At 40.2% G+C, this 21648-nt stretch overlaps 1 protein-coding gene across 6 annotated transcripts in view; it reads left to right on the forward strand.

Moving 5' to 3' along the window:
* meis2a (Meis homeobox 2a) overlaps positions 1-21648 on the forward strand; it is a 185715-nt gene that overhangs the window by 86345 nt on the left and 77722 nt on the right. For 4 of the 6 annotated variants that reach the window (XM_082516454.1, XM_082516457.1, XM_082516456.1 and 1 more), the window contains one exon: positions 20571-21422. In XM_082516454.1, coding sequence (XP_082372580.1) covers positions 21411-21422 — 12 coding nt within the window. In that variant the 5' untranslated portion in view covers positions 20571-21410. Of the gene's footprint in view, positions 1-12735; positions 12751-20132; positions 20270-20570; positions 21423-21648 lie in introns of those variants that run through there. The other 2 variants (XM_082516458.1, XM_082516455.1) reach the window with 2 other exon arrangements.

Genomic DNA, 21648 nt, shown 5'->3' on the forward strand with positions numbered 1-21648 from the left:
ACTTCATGGAAGGTTCTAATAGTTCCCATAGAAGTTGACCTTGGACATTATTGTAAGGCATTATATTTGCAAGGAGAAACTACTGTGATGGTAATTTTGGAAAGAACAATATTCCCATTTTAAAGCAGCACAAAATCAATTAATTTTGCATCAGTCAGCTGAGTTAGTTATATTATACATACATGTTTTTCTCCATGAGTGATGGATGAAGTAAAATAGCCGCTATTCTGAGAAGGTAATTTTAAGGAACAGCAATGGGTTTTATAAACTATTTCTCTCCGAATGGTCTGTTTTAATGTAATTTATAGCTTCATTCATTACCTCTTTTGTATTAGTAATTATTTCTAAAATACCAAAGAGCCATCTTTTCTTTCCTGGTTCTTCTCCGGCTTTGATTTATCGCCACGGCTCTGGCCTGATGCTGTCTTCCCAAGGTGTGACATTTCAAAATATTTATAGCTCTGGCACATTAAAGGCCTTCCTTTGAAGGTGACCGACCACTCTTCCACACCAGCGTAATTAATAGAATCTCAGCTTGTTCGCCTTGTGTTATTTATCTGCTGTTCTGCTATTCTGTTGAAATTCTATGGAAAACAGCAAGGTGTTGGCTCAGCTACTTCATCTCATAAACAGACTTTTTATACACGCCATTCGGCAGGATGCATTGCACCGAGGGCGACAGGGAGACCATTCCACTTCAAAGCCCCAAAAGTTTAATATTTTATTGATTAGATCTAAACCTTCTGTCCAAAGTGGCAATTAAAATTCAATTAAACTGACTGAAAGCATCATATTAAATTTCATCCCTTTATGAGCTCCAAGATAATGCTGGAGGACAGGAGTTGAATATAATCACAGCCTTTTTAGATTATATTATCCGGTTCATTCACTATAAAAGTGACACTTTTAGGTATACTTTCAATATTTCTTAACTATAACCTTCTAATGAACACATTTTATAGCCATTAAATCAACTGTTATTGGGCATTGCAATAAAGAGAGATGGCTGCTTTTTTGTTCTGCTCTCCACATTAGAAAAGAATGAAGCGTTCCCAGTCTTCATACAGGTAAATGAAAAGTCTACCTGTTATGCAGAAACAGACTGATTTATCTAATTTATTAAAAACTTCCATAATTGTTAGTAACAGTGCATAAAACTAGTGACAAACTGTTCTAGCTAATCAGTGCTATTTTATTTTTATTTGCACAAATATTTTAAATGTTATGCTTTGTTTTAAAACTATAGTCAGGGTATTAATCCAGTACTATTTTTTTACTGGGCTCCACTCTCCAGCCCTGACAGTGAATTAAAGTTGCAAAGGAGAAAATAAGGAAGTAAACCGATGACAGCTAAGCTAACGCTTTTCTGCAGTAAATACCCGCTGTATGTGGACTTTGATCAAATAAATTGGGATATAACCCAAACAACCAAGTGATGTGTAACCGCATTCTGCAGTGAAATGTGGTCACTAGCATGAAAAAACAAAGGCTACTTTTGCTAGCACCGCTACGGTTAGCCAAACACTGCAAACAAATCTGATAATGTGTGTGCCTGCAGAGGCGTTCATGGCACAATTAACGAAGAACGCAATTAATGGGTTCATATAGATACAAAAAATACACATATACAAAATATTTGTATATTTAATATACGACCTTTAACTTCATTCATTTAGAGTGTAATCTTAAATGCTTCCTGTAGATTTTACATTAAGCTTCAGCTATGGTTTTCAAATCCTGGCTACTGCTACTCCTACTGTTGTTGTGACACTAGTTGAGTTGTACAGCTCCAGTGGAAAAGTCAGAGGATCCCTAAAATAATCTTTAGGTGTCATCCATAAGGAACCATCAGTGTCTGGGTAAATTTAAACTGCAATCTGTACAATAGTTGCATGTTTTACTGGAAAAATTACAAAATGATTGTCACACCAATTGAAAATGTACTAATGTGAGTAGGATTATTCATCTTTGGATGATAAATTTGCTTGGGAGCAGCTGCCGAAAAATTATGTCAGGACCAGAGTGGTGAACTGAGTGATTGAGTACTACCAGAGTGGCCAAAAATATGACCAATATGTCTCAATTATTAAAAGAAAAAAGGCACTTCTCTTAAACTTGTATATCAAATATTGTGTCATGGCTCGTGTTGTACCATCACTACATCCTTTCATCCTTTTTTTTCCTGTAGGCTCCTCCAAGGTGTCAGGTCAGCGGTAAGCCACAGCAAAGCCATTGATCCCACAGCATCCACCACAGTAAGCAGGCTATTTAGATGTACACAGAGAGCAGTGTCAGAGACTGAGAGAGGTTGTTATTACTGAGTGCCTCTCTGTTTCTCCCTAGACTGTTTGCTCTGTGTGATTATTCTCTCCAGCTCCCCGAGCATCCCAGCTTCTGCCTCTGTGATAAAGATATTCATTTACCTGATATGAAAATCTTGTTCATGGTGATCCCAAATGACTCTAGATAGAAGAGGAAGAACGCGGGGAGGTGAGATGCAATGAAGGTGGGTAGGGTAGGTGATAGAATGGGAGTGCATGAGGGAAAGGAGAAAGAATGACATGAAATATTAATACACCGTGAGACATCGTGACGCCTTGAATTTGTGTGATAGCAAAATAATACTTTTGTATAAAAAGTGGGAACTGATTTCTTTTTCTTTTTTTAATGATTTGTGAAGAAGGCATCACATAGTCATACAAATCAGTTAAAGTGAAAAACATAAATATCTGCTAGTGATTCTGGGAAATTAATGAATGGATGCTGTGTGTTACTGTGCGTGCACAAGCTTATATTATAGGTGGAAATGCGTGCGGCTGTTTCTGTTTTGGCTGGCCAGGAGTGTCTCAGTACACATCCTCCCCTTTGTGCTAATGATGAGACTCGTATCATTTTTACTACGTCTGAATGAGGAGGGTTTGCACGCGGTTCTAGCGTCTGCACTAGGTCTTCCTCCTGGATGAAGCAGGGAGAGATTGATATTATAGAGGAAGAGAATTAAACGTGTCTTCTCAAATGCATCCTTGTGGTTAAAAGGGTAAAATGAGATGAAGGGGTATGATAGTCACTTCTCCTCATCTTGTAGCCAGCCCCATCCTCTCTTCCTTTATTTTGTTTGAGTATATGGCTCACTCATCTCAGGTTTTATTGTCTCTATCTTGGGAGTGCTGCTTTCCCCTATAACACGGTCACCATGCGCAGCACATCAGGCAAGTTCTTGATTCTGTACTCAGTAATTTAAAGCCTTTATAGAATTGCAATTTCAGGGCTCAGTGCTTGTTTTTCTAAAATGTACTCAAGGAATTAGCTACTCCAGCCACAAATCAGTTGAATTTATGCCCAGTTGTAATACACTTTATGGGCTCATGGTACATTGCTTCAAAAACAGCAGATGTGAAATTATGATAAATATAATGAGGTTTTTTTTTTTCCTTCTCACTCGCCTCTTGCCTGTCCCTCACCCTCCTTCCTCCAGTCTCTCTCTACTGTGAGAGAGAAGGATGTGAAGCGTGTTTACTCACCCCATACAATACATTTAATGTCTTAGTAAGGGCCGCCAACAAAACCTGATTAATGTCCTCATCTCTTTTATTAAAGATAAGAGTGGCACTGCAGTCAGGAGATAGAGAGAGTGCCATAAATCTTAGGCAAAATGAGCAGTCAAATAATCACTCATCAGAAATGAAATCTACATACATTAACACTCGCAGACATTCTGCTGTGAATATAAACACGGGGCTACGGGCGATGAAGCCGGCTCCATTTATCCACATATTCGCAGTTGGGGGGAGGTAAAGGTGTCTGAAGAGGGTAAGCTCTCAGCTGGTGATGATGTTTAAGGGGGTCCTGTCCTGCTAAGCTACAGTCCGCCAGACTACCCATGTGTCCAGAGGAGCAGACGCACAATCATTAGGGCAATGGATGAGTTGGATAGCAGAGGCAATTAAGCATCTCCCTGAATAGGACATAATGTTGATCCATCCCTACGATTAATCAAGGCATGCAATAGACAGTGATGGGCGACCCTGTGCCTTTGTGACAAAATGATTCTTCATTGCATGTTTGGGGATTGGGATCCTGAGGTCCCTAATGCGCCTTAGAGGTGCCCCAATGAAATCCTGTCATCTATTTTGCTTCTGTCCCTGACAGCTATCAACCTGTCTTCTGTCAGCCACGGAACATTATCTGAACTCCCAAGGCGGTTAGCGACAGGGACTAAGCTTATGAGTGGTGGTCGCAGGCAGGCAGATATGTTAAGTAATGATAATGCTACCTTGCTTTTGTCCTATCAGCGTCAACTCACGTGCATGTTTCCTATATGCACATGCAGACAAAGAAGGACTGCATATAGATGCATGCAAGCTTGTCTTTACTGCAGATATTTTTATGCACATATGCAGAAAGCATCATATATAAACACTCTGTTGTGCCTCCACCACAAATGTGCCTTTTCCGTCAGTCACATCACAGAGGCCTCCCGGTGACAGATGTCATACATTGTGATTAAAAACTTGTGGAAAATTAAAAACAAATGCACAATGCACTATGACTGCTCTTTGTTTTGGTGTCAATCATATCTTAATAATCAAAATGAGCTGTTTTTTTTTCTTTCACTCATTCGCCACTACTTTGGCATCTGGCAGGGACAGGCTGACAAGGTGTCTTTGCAGCGGAAATTACAAGAAATGAATTTTCAATGCTTGATAAAAGTCACACACAATTAGTGGGAGTGTCAAACCACTTCATATAGAGTTGTGCAAAGTACTGAAGCTCCACTCATAATATTGACAGTGATGCGTAACAACGTCAGTGGTCTCACTGTGATAATGACTTGTTTGCAAGCTGATACTTTACATGCGCTCCATAGACACAATGCCATAGTTATTTTTTTATTAGTACCTCATGATCTAATCATGATCTCTTATGAGTTTGTTATGTTTAACTCTGTTGTTATTTAACTGCTCTCACCCTGTGAGTCTTAAAAAATATTTAACAATATAATGATATGATGCAATAATCTCCCTTCGTTGAATTTATCTTTACACATTTTTCAATGTGTAGGGTGTCCACTTGTTCTACTATGCAATTTTTCTCCTTTATAGTCCCCATTGCCTATGCAGTTATCTATTCACCTGTATTGCTGGATCATGAGATCATTACCTCCATCATTGAGCCCAGGCATCTGAAAGCCTGTTAACCTGGAACAGGCCTGGCTGTGCAACCCTGTGCTGATGGTACAATATGCTCCTTGTTATTCTAGGATCATTGGCGCTAAATCCCTGGCAATCAAGTCAGTTTTGTTGAAGCTCATTGGCTCAGTGGGGTCTCATCTCATCTGCAAGCTTGGAATGAAGAAAGGAGTGTTCGGGTTAGTTGGGTCGTTAGGTAGAAATTCTATGATAATGGTGCATGTTACATTAGACCCTTACAAACCAAGGATAAGTGTTTCAGACTCTGTGTAATGTAATTTGGGGAATGGTTATGGTAGATAAGAAATTCTCTTGAAGTGTGAAGTGTGGAGATGAATAGTTCCTTATTAATCTAAACTCATCACATGCTATTGAGCCAATACAGTTAAAAAGTGAAAAGATTGAAATGTATCATGGACATTTTTATTGCAGATGATATATGGCATACAGTAACTTTTTAAACTGCAGCTCCAACACAGCAAGCAGAAGGGTGTGCTTGTTGCTGCTATCATATTACTTGTTTAAAACAGTTGTCCAAATAAATGGCTAATTTCATGTAGCATTAATAAGACATTCAGAAACGGCCATTAGTTGTGAGCAATCTCTCAGCATTAACAGGAGCCGGATGAAATGTACACGCATGATGGAATGGAAACAGCTGAGCAGCTGAAGCAGGAGGGCTGAACTCCAGCCACTGGATTCCCCTCATGTGTAACAATGTGTCATGTGACACTTCTTAATTTGAGCTCAGTAAGACCACCATCGCATCACAAGTGATGGACCAAGGTTGTGTTCTATATAACACTATCACGAGGATTCAGTCCTACATTACTGTATGTGTAGCTATGCGGCTGTGCAGGTAAAAGCAGCGTGTCCATCCATGCATCCACCCCGGTCCCATGGACACTATGCTTAAGAAATTGGCACAAACCGAGCAGAACTTGGTGGAGCAAAGACAAAAACCAAGGTCAATGTGACCTTGCGCAACACTTTTTTGGCCAAAACGCAAGAATTCACACTAATAATGGCAAAACTGTATAGAAGAAGAAGTGATTACATTTCACTGTGAAATCATAATGTTCTGCAAATAAACCTTTCTGGCCACGTTTCAGTGCAGTCATTTAGGAACTGAGGGGGGAGTTTGTAACCTAAGTTTCACTCTATACTAGTTTAGGGATAGTAATTAATGTCCTGCTTGAAAGTTTCTGTATAGTTTACACTACATATGTATTAGTTTGGACAGATACTCTTTCACTCTTGAAAAGAAGTCATTTTTTACACTACAAGCCACATTCACCAGTTCATAGACATATCTGTGCAGGGCTTTTTTTCTACACACTTCTACCATCTATTCGTTGAAAAGTTGATAGTTTGATCTCCGCCTCAGTCGGTCTTCATGTCAAAGCTTAGACAATCCACTCTACCTCCTGAGCCACAGCTGCCCCGTGTAAAAAGCAACTGAAATGTTTTGCAGAGGCAAACAACAACAACAAGGCAGTAATTCTAGATTTATATCATGACATGGATAATATCTGTTTTTCAACTCGTGGATGTAATACGGGAAAAATCAAAGCGCTCTGTGAGAAAGAAAAAAAAAGCACATTTGAACTCCATTAAAATCAAGTCTTCAAACAAATACAGAATACTTGCCCTTTCTTATTATTTCTAATTTGTACACTTATATAAGTAAGAATAAAAATGTTGTCATACCCTAATACTAGACTATAATATATATATAAAGTATATTTAATATAAAATGATTGCTTCATGAAACTTGTTCGCATTGGAAGGTTAAGTGTAGGTGTAAAACTGGATCTGCTTCGTACACCTTGTAGCAAATTACCACCTTCAAGTTGCCTGTAGTGTTACCTTCCAACCACAACTCAGCATATTATCAGGTTCAGGTCGTATCACTCACACTGTAATTACAAGCAACTGCATTGGAGAAAGAAATATTCATGCCAGCCAATGAGATGTCATTTTGAGCTGGAGATATGTGGAATTTCTGACTTCAAGCGTCAACAACTGGCATCCTTGGCGGTTATTCTAAATAAAAGTCAAACAGTAACATAAAACATTCAGCCAGTTTACGTGTATCCAATTTCACTTACTAATGAACTTCTGTAACTATATAAACCATTAAAAATACTGCATGGTTAGGTAACCGAAGTACTCCACAAGAGTAACAGTCTCGACAATCTGCACCAGTTCCAAGTTGGATCAGTGGGCTTTTGCGTTGTTGCTGTGTTAGTGCAGCGTGTACATAAGTTTTTACATGGATATCATAACTTCGAGAAAACCAAAGTGTGATTGTGATCATTATTATATTAATACTATTTTATCACTCTTCAGTCCTGGGCTGTCCTGAACACTTGAGCTTACGTAATTTCCACAGAAGCATTTCCAGTTAATCCCTCTCCCTTTGAATGTCGGTCTTTCAGAGGAAGAGCAGGCCATCTTTGAGGAGGTGGCGTCACACATCTGCCACAGCCTAGCAAAGCTCCTTGAGGAAAGACATGTTGTCAGTGCACATTAATCATCGGGCCCGCCATCGGAAACAGATTCCCCTCATAAGCAATTTCACTCATTAGAGTTACTGTGCTGATTTGCTGATTGGAGTTACGCTGAGGCTACTGCACTGCGAGGGAAGGAGAGGAGAAACGACAGCGAGAGGAGAGAGGGAGGGAGGAGAGTTGGGGGGGGGGGGGGATGGGGGAGAGAGGGGAGAGAGGGTCTGACACATTTACAGTGACGTGAAAGCTGAGATGTTGATTAATGTGCATTGTTCCTGTCACATAAACTGAATAAATAAATATCAAACAAAAGCAGAGGGAGAGACTCATTTACAAACCAGGAAATGAAAGTTCCATTTAGTTACGGAGTAAGACAGACTGGGGTGACAGTCTGTAGACATGGCTGTAAACAAGAAACCACCACAGTGTAAGTCAAGCCTGTGTGCCCACATGCTCAAAGCACCTGGTGCGTCTGATTCAGGCATTCCTTAAACTAATGCAGTTCACTTCTCGTGTCATAGACAAAACATTAAGTGGAGAACCCCAAAGCCCTGCCAGCTCCTCTGGAGTCGGCCACTGTGATAAGTGGCCTTCCTGGTAAGAATGACACGTCGCAATCAGCTCTTGAAAGCCCTCCGGCTGCATTTGGTCTCAAAACAATCTAACAGCTCACAGTTCACGCAAGTTCTAAAATAAACACTTTTTGGCAAATTGAAAAACCATCCTCCATGCTGCAAGTGATGCATGATGATAACAGAATATTCTACAACAGCACAACCCCATTCAGGTCATTTAGGGTAGGCTGTTTATATTGATCTTCATATCCCATCCACAAACACCCTTGTTTACATAAATAAACAATATTATGTTTGCTGCCATGGAAACAGAGTTTACGCAGGCCACAAAATCACCATTTAATGGACTAAGATGTTTACATGCCTGAGAATGCTGGCTAATAATGGCATATCTCAGCTGTCATATTCTGAATTCTCATAACTGGGAAATGTGTTTATCCAGGCTGTTGGGAGTGGAATGTAGCATTTGCAAACTGCAACTCTTAAACTTTACGCTGCTTAATACCAGCTATTTTCAGCAGATTTATGCGAACATTGCCCCTCTGATAATTCTCTGGCAGGAACAGATTTAGAGATTTAAAGAACCAAATTGTTGATCGTTACGATGAATTTTATTTCCGTTTATTTTCACACTCGCAGTTATTGCAGCTGCAGGATTTAATTACTACAAATTTGTTTTCCAAGACAAATTAAATCCACTTGTTTAACACCGCCAGCACTGCATTGTGTTTTGATTTCGATCTTATCTATTACATCCTCTCAGTCAGGTCTCATGACCCCTTTGCCAGTCATTTGATGATTACTCTGTTTTAGGGAGCGGCAAATGTCTCAGGCTGCTTCAGCAACCAAATGGCTTAATAATTAGTCACAAACATAAGCCAGCACTCACGTCAACAACAGACACGAGGTTTGGCCAAATACCATGATTTAGTGTAGTTACATGCATTTATATGAGGGCATGTTAACTAGCACAATCCATTTGATATTTTTCATGTAGCAGTTTGTGCATGATTTTTACCAAACTGTGTGCAGATACACTCTGCGTGCTAATTAGCTGTTATTTTGGCAGATTAGCGATGGCTTCTGCCATTTTCTCGATGGGAAAATGCACTCCTGCACAAATTCCTCCGCTTGCTTCCCTCAGCTCCTTTTTTCTCCCCAGTTTTGCAGATTCCTCCTTCTGCTCGGGCATCTTGGGAGAAGTCGTTTTACAGTTCAATCAGGAATTCTAATAAACTGACCTGTGCTTTAATGACTAATTCATTGTCTCCTTTACTACCTTCATGGGTATAAAGCAGATTAATGACTTGAGCAAGGTTAAAAACAGTACCACTGTGCTTTTCCTTCATCTGTTATCAATCATCCTTTAGATTCTTAAGAGAGCAACGGAAATTGAAGGAAAATTAGTAATCCTTTTGATGGATGATACCATAGGTAGGAGTGTACACTTAAGATGAGAGTATGGCTATAGCATTAAAAGGAAGTCGGCTGATAAGAAGCATCACGCGAGGAGCTTGCATTTCATTAGATGGCACATATGCTGTATATGGAACAAACTATAATGCTGTATGACAGGAGAATTATCGTTGTGTGACAACAAAGCCGTCACAGTTTAAGTTAACCCACTCGAGGAAAAGACGTCATAATTTTGATTATCCTCTCAACGCTGGACCTCCAAATACGGTTATCAAAATGGCCCAGAGACATAATCGCACTGCACATATTTTTTTTTAACAATGTTTACAAAGAAGAGTTTTAAGAAAAAACTCTTCAGGAAAAACTCACAGCAGTTTCAAGAGTGGAGGCTAGCAATTTCACGTGAGTTGTTAAACTTCTTTGACAGTTTCTTTACTTTTCCTCATACTGTACTACTCTCTCTTGTTCGAAAATCCCATGAAAGGGGAAAGCAAAAAAAAAAAAAAAAACAATACAAAGAGGAGGCAAAGGGGAACAGCAAGGAAAAGGAAGACTGGGTATAAGGCTGTGTCTTTGTTTACCATTCTATATTCCCATCACATGCACGTACGCCTTTGCTGCATCTCTGGGCTCTTCCCACTCTTGGCCCAGTCATTTCTGACAATGTTAATGATTTAGTGGAGAGCCCTCCACAACGGATGATTTGTGACATGTAGGAAGGCTCGAAACGAGGGAGGACTAGGCAGGTTTCTGTGGGGAGTGTTTGGGATCCAGGGATGCCTTGAAGATAGTGATTCATTATATTTAAGACAAGTGTGACATCCTACTTCAAGGAAACAGCACACATATGTATGGAGGGGGAGATTTTTCGGGTGGCCAAAGTGGGGAGGGGTAGGTAAGTACAAAGGAATGCCTCTGTGTTTTTGGAGATGACATAGGGAAAGGAGGCAGGCATATGGAGACGGCAGACTGGAAAATAATGGGTAATGGAAGAATTTAGCCTGAGGCTATATGCCTGCTTTGCCTACTTCTGTATAACTAGTATATTTATAATTCAAATACATACCTTTAATAATTAACCACCAGTGAATATTAAAGGAGAATGTGGGATATCTCTTCTACAGATGGAGTCAGGTGAAAACAGGATTAAATTTCAAATTTGACAACAGCACAGAACAAAGGACCGGAGAGCAAAAACAAAAAGTTGTCTGGCGTTTTTGGGCCAATTCCTTATTTTGTGTTGGTGTAAACAAATAGCAGTTTTGTATAAACGGGACATTTATTATACATACATTTATTTTATACACAATAGTGAGTTTCCGTATCTATAAAATTTGAAGTAATAAACCGTCTTAGTGTTCCTGGGTTAAAAGATATGTTTATTCACTGTACTTTCATTTCTGTTAAAGGGCAGTTAGTCACCATCTGTACTGTAATCTAGCCGAGGGCTACTCCCTGGAAACATACGTCTAGAGTTACACAAGCAAATATCTCACTGATTTTCTCCGAGTGTCTCATTCGCTGTTTATCACTGTGAACTTTTTATCTCTGCTCTAATCTCATCAGCCTCACTGTACCAGAAATGTTGACAACCTTTTGTCTAACCGCAGCGTGGCGAATCCACATCACCTACGACATCCGTGCGACTGAGTGATAGCGATCAGCTCGCGTTAAACTCCAATCCTGCTTTACATTCAATTACATAATTTCAGCCACATTTAGGCAGCTGCAATTTGGAAATAAGAGCGCATTGAAATTCGGTGTATTTATGCCGCGCTCCGAGTGTGCCTTTTTAAATAAAATATCCCAGAGGACAGTGTGTTTTGTAGTCTGTACACAAGTGGCACACAAGAGCTCTCACAGACTGTGTCATTCGATGTTATGCAAACACCAGAGTTCAACAAGAATCGATGTATTTGCATATTCTGGATCTTAAATGTGTTCTGCTTTTTTTTTGCATCTGTGCAAGCCCCATTTCTATCTCGGCTCTTTGATGTAGCTCATACATATTGACGAACCCATTCAAGAAACCAACCGTGTTAACTAAAGCACGAGCTCAATTTGTGTATCCTCTTTTTTTTAAAAATGGAGCATTAGTTTGTCCCATTTATATTTCCTGGGTTAATTAGCAAGTGAGAGATTGGACAATTAGTTCATCCATGCTAATTGATTATAATATTACAACCCAGTGATGATAAGATGAACATAGTCTTCGTTCTATATTCCTCTAAGGGATTGAATAATATATACAATGCTTTTGCGTAATGAGGGTTTTAAAAGGACGCAGCAACTAGGGAAATTGTTAATTCATTTCCGCTCAGAGTTTTTCAGGACACAAATGACTTGAATGGCAAGGATGCAAGCATCTTATGGTCCTTTTTGCTTTTGAGTCACGTCAACGCAAATGATGTGCATCACTGGTTCCCTTTTTTTTTCTTTTTTGGAGGGGCCAATCTGCATTTTGAATCTATATAAAGCTTCTACTTGAGTGAAGCTTCTTCTACTCAAGCAAACGTTATGAGTGTAAAATTACACTTTATTTAACTCTTCACTGCTCCTTCCTTGTTCTTTACCCAACCATACAGACCCAGCTCTCTTCTTAGTTGTCAAATATCTGCAATTTGAAGATCAGGTATGGCCCTTTAACCACCTCTCACTGGTGGCCCCACTCGAGCTCCATCATAGTGTGACAGTTTGTCATGAGGCCGCAAAGCTTAGCGGAGGGAAAAAAAAAAAAAACACTTCAGGAATGTGTGCCAATGGAGTTCACCTGGAAAGTTAAACAGGAAGCGCTCAGACTTTCATGTTATTCGTTTTAGGGTGGTCATGCCCCTGATTTTGATGTAAGAGAAACGTTTCTGTGCTCTGCTGTTATCATCAACTTTCTTTGCCTTTTAGCCATGATGTTAATTATGTATATTCATACATATTTTGCATGTTCTGCTTGATAATTATTGCTCTCTATTTCTTAACAGCTTTTCTTCAATTTCTTCAGCCTCACCGGAAGAATGTTTTTTTGAAATATGACCCATTTCACCTCAAAATGTTCATCCTCAGGTACAGCAAATAAAAAAACAAGATTCAAGTATTACAGTTCTATGCTGTGCTTAATAATTAATCGCCCATCCCATCACACTATGAATATTTACATGCAAAGCGTCCCTGGGAGCCATCCATATGCCAGAGGGAGGGAAGTCTGTGTGTTTATAGCATTAAACGCTCAAATATCGTCACAAACCCCATTTCGCCTCCAACCATGAAAAACACTCACTAAAGCATTGCAAGCATTTTATTTGGTGTTGCACAATGTAACCTATTCAACTCCCATTTAGACGTGGAGAGTCAGATTACAGGTACTCTCTCTATGCTGAACAGAAATCCCAGGATGCCGCTTGTCTAGTTCGAATGTGAAGGGATCAGAAATGAGGTTTTTTTTTCTTTAGGTGCTGTTTCTAGAGCAATGACATTGTTCTCTGAGGCCGACCTCCACTTAATGTGTCAAAATGTCAAAGGTCCCATTGTCAGTGCTGATTGAATTGAGGTGTAGAAGAAATTACACAGTATATTAAATTATGTAGTGAAAGCAGAAACGTGCGGTGGGAGCAAAAAGCGTGTGTGCTGATTTAAAAAAGGGGAAAAAAAGTTTTAGACTGTAATACTTTGAGCAAGAAGAAAATCAAAAACAAATATTGCTCATTATAAATGATTATGTGGTTCTGCAGCTGAGGACTTGCACTGCCAAACATTAATGCACTATTCAGTTTTAATCCTGGTGACTACCTTCTCTTTATTCCTCCCTTTGTATGTGATCCAGAGATATAGAAAAAGTGCTGCTGCAGAACATTGGAAACACGGCGTAACCGTGCTGCCTGTGACTGCTGCTTCAGAGTACAATATCATTCATAAATTTCCAACCTTTGACCTCTGAGGGAGACTCAGCAGGATGCACATCAGGAGGGTCCGGGGATATAGCAAAATTCATCTTGTTAAAGTTGCACTGTGGCCACTTTAAAGGATACACAAGCTAATAATGGATAAGTGGGATATGTTATACAAATAAATATGCTGTTACTAGTGAACCTGGGCATGTTTGGCTCTGTTGCTCCCATTGGTGATATTTATCCAGGAAGGGAAGGCTGAATGTTGTTGTTGCCTCCCTGCAGGTCCCCGAGCTCTCAGATCTCCTCTCTGTCTCCTGTGCGGATAAGTAGTGGCTGCAAAGGCAATGCCGGTCTTTGATATTTCACTCCTCATTTGAATCAGTGGTCGCTTTATTTGACAATGCCAGGTAATTACTCGGGTACCTTGCTTGATCATGTGAACTCCTGCAGAACCAGAGCAGAGGGAGGGAGCGAGGAACGGAGCGAGTTTTGGGAAGGAGGGGGGTGTACTGGGCTGTGAGAGAAGATGGAAATGGCAATGCATAAACAGAAAAAAAGCAGGGGGACCAAAACAAAACACACAAACACAAACAAACCATCTGCATTTGTTTACCTGCACTGTTTCACAAGGGGGGGGGGGGGGCATGCGTAAGAGCTGAACTGTGTTGTGTTAAGCAAGTCCGATTTGGTTTTAAATTGTCCAGCAGTGCTTTTTGTAGTGGGGCTGGCCCATACTGTGAAGGGAGTAAGCAAAAGGTCAGACCGTGCAGGTTACAAACAGATGCACTTAAGTGCATGCTTACCACCATTCAAATCAATAGGGCTGTCTCATGGGTTGAGTCATTTGATTCGTTATAGTCACTGTGGCATAGGGGGAAGAGCGGGGTGTCAGCTAATCCCGGGGTTGGAGGGTCGATCCCTGGCCCCTCCACGTGCTTTGGGCAACAGAGCAAAACTCAACTTGTGCAAGCCATTTGCTATATGTACCAGACAGGGGAATGAGTCAGTGAAAACTTACTGAAAGTATGTTTTTTTTAAAAAGAGAGAGAATCAAATGAGAGTTTTGAAACATTTTAATTGCATTTAGATTCAAGAATTTATAATTAAGTCATAAGAATCACAAAATACACAATACATTTATTTTCAGAGAAAAAAACAAAACATTTTTTAATAAAGGCTATTTATGATACAGGCTAAAATATATGTGTAAACAACAATAAATGCAATGTCTTCATTAACAAAGTAAAAAATAAATGCTGATGCTTAGTTTTTGTATTTCAAATGGCTTTGATATGGGGTCCTTATCAATGATGTTTATTGAATAAGAGAGCAGTGTTTACTCTGTTGTGTGACTGGAATATCAAACCCCCTCGCACCACGTGAATGCAGCTGCGTTCAGGCTGACTAACTGAGCTCTCCTCAGAGGAAACCAGCAGACAACTGAGGCATGGACCTGAAGTTTAACTGAAAGCCTGTGCCAGCAATAAATAAAAATAAAAATAAATAAAAAAATTAATCCGTTTCCTATAGGGATGCCGGAATATTAAAGAGGATTTTTATCGGTAGAATTTTAAGTAATAAATGCATTTTTTTTCTACACACACGCGCGCCACAAATCTCAAGAAAAGCCGTGACCGGATAAAGGGAGCAGGTATTGTAATGGTTTGCCTGTGTACTAATTCATTAAAGCTCGCTATAAATAAAGAAGAATGACGGAAGTCACGTGAGCCTCTAAATATATCTTGTCTTGGGGAAGTTTTTTGCCTTTTTCTCACCTTTAATTAATTTTTCCAATAAAGCAGCTGCCACCTGTGTACACACACACACACAAATATATATTTATATTTGTGATATTTTATATTTTGACATCTAAATTTAAAAAAGGGAAAGAGAAAAATCTGCCACACTCGAGTTTTAACGTCGTGCGCGTTATATCCGCTCTGGGCAGGTTTGCAGGCGCTTGGAGTCTGCATTTACAGTTTTATTCGCCTCCTAATCTTGAACCGTGGCGGACCTCCGCACTCACGTTTCCTCTCTTCCGCGCTGGACAAACAACAGAAGAGCCGCATTTATATTCGTTTCAAAGTGGAGAGGGGAATTAAGATAATTTAATAAAGACTTAAACCGCTGGGGTGTCTCTGTGGCGCCTAAAGACACGTTTCCTCTGATCAGCGGAGGAGGGCGACTTTATTGGACGTGTTTCTATTTCCAAATCCGCATAACGGCCAACGATGCATGCATTTCCTATAATGCAGATAAGGGAGAGAGGGTTTGATATGTAATAAAAGGTGGGTCTGCGTCGCCTGTTTAAGCCCCTTAAGCCTGATAAATGATGAGCGACAGAGGCACAGCAAGAGGGTCACCGCTATTAACTCCTCGGTTTCCCGGCCTCCACTTAAACTTCTCTCAATTACATGTGGTAATGTGGCTGGATACGGGACTTAGAGGCTTCGACCTGTTCAGGAAGACTGAAATAAAATAAAATGAAAGAAATGAAAAAGAAATCATAGTCAAATCTTTGCAGTGTTTTTAGGTTGCCCCTAAAGCCACGTGTTCAGGGGAAAACACAGGGATTACGGTCTGTGGCGTTACTAACGCATGCACACCAGGTATTCTTGGACAAACACCCAATGCAAGCTCATTAAATCAGCATTTGGTGTATCCGAGCAGGCGTTAACGACGGGCTCTAATCTCGGCAGTGACCTGCTCAAACTGTGTCACAGCCGAGCAGAGCTGAGACTCTCTCTGCAGAGCGGCTGCACGCACTGAGGAGGGGAAATATTAGTAGTTTGGGTAGTTTGATAAGGGGGGGAAAGGAATTTTTTTTTATAAATGTATGGGGAAAATGCGTTGGGGAAATACATCAATATATAATTTTATACGTGAAAGATTTTTCTTCCTGTAAAAAGAAGAATAAAAACTAAATCACTTTCCAGCATTAATATTTTATAAATAGTTTTTTAGGTGCTGAGGTTGTTTCCAGAATCGTGATGTGAATCGATTTGCTGACTTTCTTGTGCCTTTCTTGCGTAAAAGCCTGTAAAACGTTGAATTTGTTTATTAGTTTATTTCAAAATCGCTCATAACAGAAAAAACCCGGATTTTCAGATTATTATTAAAATAAGCACGTGAGCGTTCTTATTAAGTGCTGTTGGTTTTCTTTGTCCAGTTTATTTAGATTTATGTGGCTGCAGAATTGATTTCAAAATTGGCTAAAAAAAAGAAACAAATAAAAAATCAGATAAACTCAATAACACAAAATATACGCGGTGCCTTAAATTAAATGCAGGCTAGGGCTGATAAAGGCCAACTTTTTTTCCTCTTTTGTGTCACACAGTGACCGTCTTATAATAGAATCAAATATAAAGGGCGCAGACATTTGAACTTAATTTATTTTTGAAGCACCACAAGAAAACAAATGGCAGATTATAAAAAAATGCGTGCAGTATTTAGATTAAATCAGTAAAACAAAAACAAGGCATTTTATAAAGTTCAGTTTTTGATTTATGACCTCCGGTACCTCAAGAATAAACAGTTTAATGGAGCTACCTTTAATTTTAATTTTAAAACACATTTGCGTGGTCATTTTTCTGGGGATTTATTTCGTGTTAATGTGCTTAATTAAGATTGGCGTATTTTGTGGGCCTTCTTGCCTTTGTGGCAAATCTCTCGACGGCTCGGAATTCGCTGTGGCCGCCAGGTGTCGCTAGAGGGCAGCATATTTCATACCGAGCCTGTGAGGAGGGGGGGGGGAAGCCGCGGTTAAGTTTTGTCTTGGTCTCCTCGCTCTCTCTCTCTCGCTCTCTCTCCCCTCCACCCTTTACTAACCCTCTGACACCAGGCTCCGAGAATCGGTGGAGGGGAAAATGAGGCTTTGGAGCTGAAGAATTTACAGTTAGTCGCGAAACTTTTACAAGTATTTGAGTTGCTCACTCCGCTTTCTGAAACCCTATAGTCACATTTCACTCCGGGGTCATAAAGAGTTCAGACGCAGAGGACTGAGGTAATGTTTTGTGAAAGAAGGAAACAAAAAAGGGGGCAAAATATTCTAAACAAATGATGAATAAAATATTATAAAATATGTAATAATTAAATAAATAAATAAACGTATAGTATATGGAGCTGGTAATTATGGATTAATTAACAGTCTTCTGTGGAATTGGAGACATCAAGAAAATGTCGAACTGACTTGTTTTTATTGAGCGCAAAATTAAATGCTGAAGTAAAATTCTGTCAAACTACGTGATTATTTTTTTTATTATTATAATTTTTAGGAACTGGTGCAAACAAACAAAAAGACACTGCAAGGTTTTTTTTCCGCGCTCCTCCTTCAGTCAGTCCATGAGCCTGTCTTATCTCAACCTCTCTATACATTAGCTTTCCTAATTTGCATAATCTCAAATACTGAAGTGGGCCAAAGAAAGAACAAAGTTACAAACAAGATTAGGGCGATTTTATTTGTTCCTGCGGTTGAGGGCCAATTGTTTTTTCGGGAGTGTTTAAGGTCACTAAGAGGATTTGAAGCTCGTTTCATATCAGTGATCTTTTTGAGGGAATTAAATCAACAATGCATTTCTCTCCATATTTAGCAACAGGCTTGTGTGTGTGAACAACCGAGCCCTGCAGGGCAGGAGAGGGGGAGAGGGATTGTAAGTCCCGCAAAGAGTAAACAGAGGAGTGGGACTTGGAGTGCTGGTGCTCGGGTGGCGCGCAGGCGGTCCTGGTGCACCTTGGGATGTGACATGCAGTGGATCTTTAGCCTGGTGACTGTCACAGTAGTGTTTTCCTTGAAATGGATCCTCTCCCCCCCCTAATGAATCCAAACGCAGCTGGCCATGTCCCACACGGACACCGAGAGCTTTAACCCTAAACTGACCTCAATTTGACACCACCAGATGAAATTTTACCGCCTGTTAATGCCATCTACTGATTTTCTTTTCTCCCTCAAACGCGCGGGAGTTGTGCACCTGAAAAGAGCTTTAACGTGAAGAAACATAAAACTACTTTAAAAAGTCTAATTGTCTGTGTTAGGTGTCCTCCTGGAGGTATCTTCCTTGTAAACGCCGTCAGGTTATAAGCTGGGGAGTTTAGGTTGGCACATGTCTTGTTTATGAGGAAAATTAATTTTAATTAACCATTGAGTGAATGATGATTAAAATGAAATTGGAAAATTAAACACCGACTTGTGTAATGCCACATAAAAAAAGTTGTTATTAAGCAGATTTAATAACCTAAATATTGTCACTTATGAAGTCTCGTGTTTATAGCTTTCATTAATTACTCGAGTAAATTTATCACAGAAGAAAAGAGCTTAAAATTTCACGTCGTTGGGAGTCATTGCCGCAAGTTTTATAGGGAAGGATGTGTGTCTGTGGAGCCGTACATTGGACACGCATAATTAGCTTCTCCTATTTTCACACGCTCTTCGGGTGTTTACATCACTCTCCTCCGGGGCAAATCACATATTTTGCTGAATAAATGTGGGGGGAAAAACAACAAAAAATATGAAATTCGCAAAATCTAAAAGTATGCAAATAGGAAAAAAAAAATAACGATAAGATTCGGATTTGCTAAGCTGTATAGTGCAAACGTCACCTAAGCTTAAAAAGAAAGAATTTTGTCTGCATTTGTCTAGTCCAGCCTCACAACTTTCCCCATGCTGCGCCCCGAAAGGACGCGCGCTCACAACAAAGCAGTAGATACAATAAGGTTTATGCTACTTACCATGGTTGTCCAAAGAAGGAGGATGAAAAAAAAAGTCAAGCGTTAGTGCACAAATCAATATGAACGACAATATTTAGCTTATGAAAATATCAGTCTTCAATAGCAGAGTCTGCCGGGCTGGTTGTGTTTACAGAGTGTGAGAGAGACTTGGAGACGGTGAATGCCTTGGCTCTCTGCGCACTGCTCTGCTGCTCCTTCCCGGGGTATTGCACGTTGAAATGTCCACACAGCCGTTTGTCAAAGCCTGCAGTCCTACACTTCCCACCCCCCTTTATGCCAACAAACATAACTGTTGTCACGCTTTCATGTATTAAATCTTTTTCATTTTTTTAAAAAACCCTTCTATTTCCGTAATCGACCCTGAACAGCTCTGCTTTGTATTTTGTTTGTTGGGAGAGTTTATTGACCCTCCAGCAGTAGCCACAGCCTATCTCCCTGAGCGTGTGTCTACCTTAATCCTAACCTGTGAATAATTAATTCCCACCATCAAAAAATGTCACGGAGCAATAAATGGAGCCTTTATGTGAGAACCTATCAATACAGCCATGATGCCATATTAGCACTGATGGAGCTAAATATTAAAGGGGATAGATGGCCTGCTTCTGTTTTGAGCGTAAAAGTGCTCAGGCTCCAAAGAGGGCTTCACTGCAATCGATGGCCGGAGCGTTGCTCCTCCTCTAAACTTCAATCTCCACACATGATTGATGATCTCGGGGAGCTTTGATAATTGACTACTCTGAGGTAAGGAACGAGGTTCTATCAAGAGACGGGATTGGACGAAAGAAACACACAAAATTACTTTCTCCACAAAAGCTTTTTTTCCGCTTGGAAAAGTTCATTCTGGGCTTAGAGGGGTGCTGCGCGCCGTTTAATTGCTAAAAAGACCAGAGCAATAATTAGCAGTGAGATTAGGAGGTATTACTGAGATACTGAGTATGCACACCGGCTTATAACCACAAAACAGAAAACAAGTAAGCGTCGTGCTCATATATTAAAGTCAGCATTCATAAGATCTCGTTGTAATAGCTTTCTATCAATGAAAATAAAGACGTAAAATATTTATTTTGCCGTGCGTAAAAGTTTGGACTCGTAGTGCGCAATTCTGCTCTAAATGTAGCATTTTATTGTTGTTATTATTATTTTCATAATTCATGCAGATACATTCAGTCGGTGTTATGTTTAGTTCAGCTCGGAGCATTTGTAGCCGAAGTGTTTACAAGTGCCCGCTCTGGTAAACCTCTCTCATTCAACCTTTTTCTGCTGTTTCTTTAGGACGCTTATCGGCGAAGAAGAATTGGGTGGGAGTTGGAGCTGTTCTGCGTTGGCTTTTTACCCCCAGTGTGGAGTTGAAGTCGTCCCTGTGCCTCGCATATACTCTGCATATCACAAGATTTGGTCTCTCCTCTCTCTTTTCTGGAGCTGCTGTAGGACTGGCTATGGCCACCACTACTTCCGGGATCCGTCATTTCATTCGCCCACCGCTCAGCGCTGCGAACTGACTCTGTTTCTATAAGCAAGCTAGCAGCCAACCTGCCAACACTCGCTGACACTCACTCATCTCAGTCTCGCCAGATAGACGAAATACCTACGGGGGAAAGAAAGGAGAGATCTGAATCGCAATCTCTTAATTTCGACTGCTTTTTTCTTTTTTTCTTCTTTTTTTTTTTTACAGTGATAATAAAACAAGATAGCGATCTGGAGGCATTAAAGGAGACGCGGACTTGCGGGATGAAAACGGACTAAAAAGATTCGTCCTTCTCTTGAACATCATCACCAACCGTCATTCATTCATTACCTTGACAACCTCTGGCTTTGATTGACAGCTGGAGTGGCAAAAAGCCATGAGACACGACAGTTTAGTTACATGCAGGTTGTTGATGGGCCGATTGTAACCTTCACTTTGGCGCATTTTTTATTTTTTTTTCCAGGAAAGAGGGTAAACAAGAAAAATTGCAAAACTCCCTGATGCTACGCTTTCAACTGAACCACACTGGCGAATAGGAGAGTTCGCAAAGTTGGTTGAAAAAGGAATCTTGCCACTAAATCACTTTCTAACCGGGACTGGGATATTAAATATACGACAGATTCAGGAGTTTATTGGAGCGCAGCCTGATGGCGCAAAGGGTAGGTTTTTTAAATCTGCTACACTTACCTGTTCAAATCCACTGTAGGGAGGCCATCGTATCGCTAACCTCTTGTCGGGTGGTGGCAAATTTACAAAGTATTCCCATCAAAGCAGTTATATTTGACATTTTTGCAGCGCTCTCACTCTTCAAGCAAAGTGACAGCCTCTACTTTTACCGACAGCCTCCACGACAGCCGTGGAGCAGTTTCACAGAGGACTCCAAAC

Source organism: Aulonocara stuartgranti, assembly GCF_965226115.1.
Source record: "Aulonocara stuartgranti genome assembly, chromosome: 19".
NCBI lineage: Eukaryota > Metazoa > Chordata > Actinopteri > Cichliformes > Cichlidae > Aulonocara > Aulonocara stuartgranti.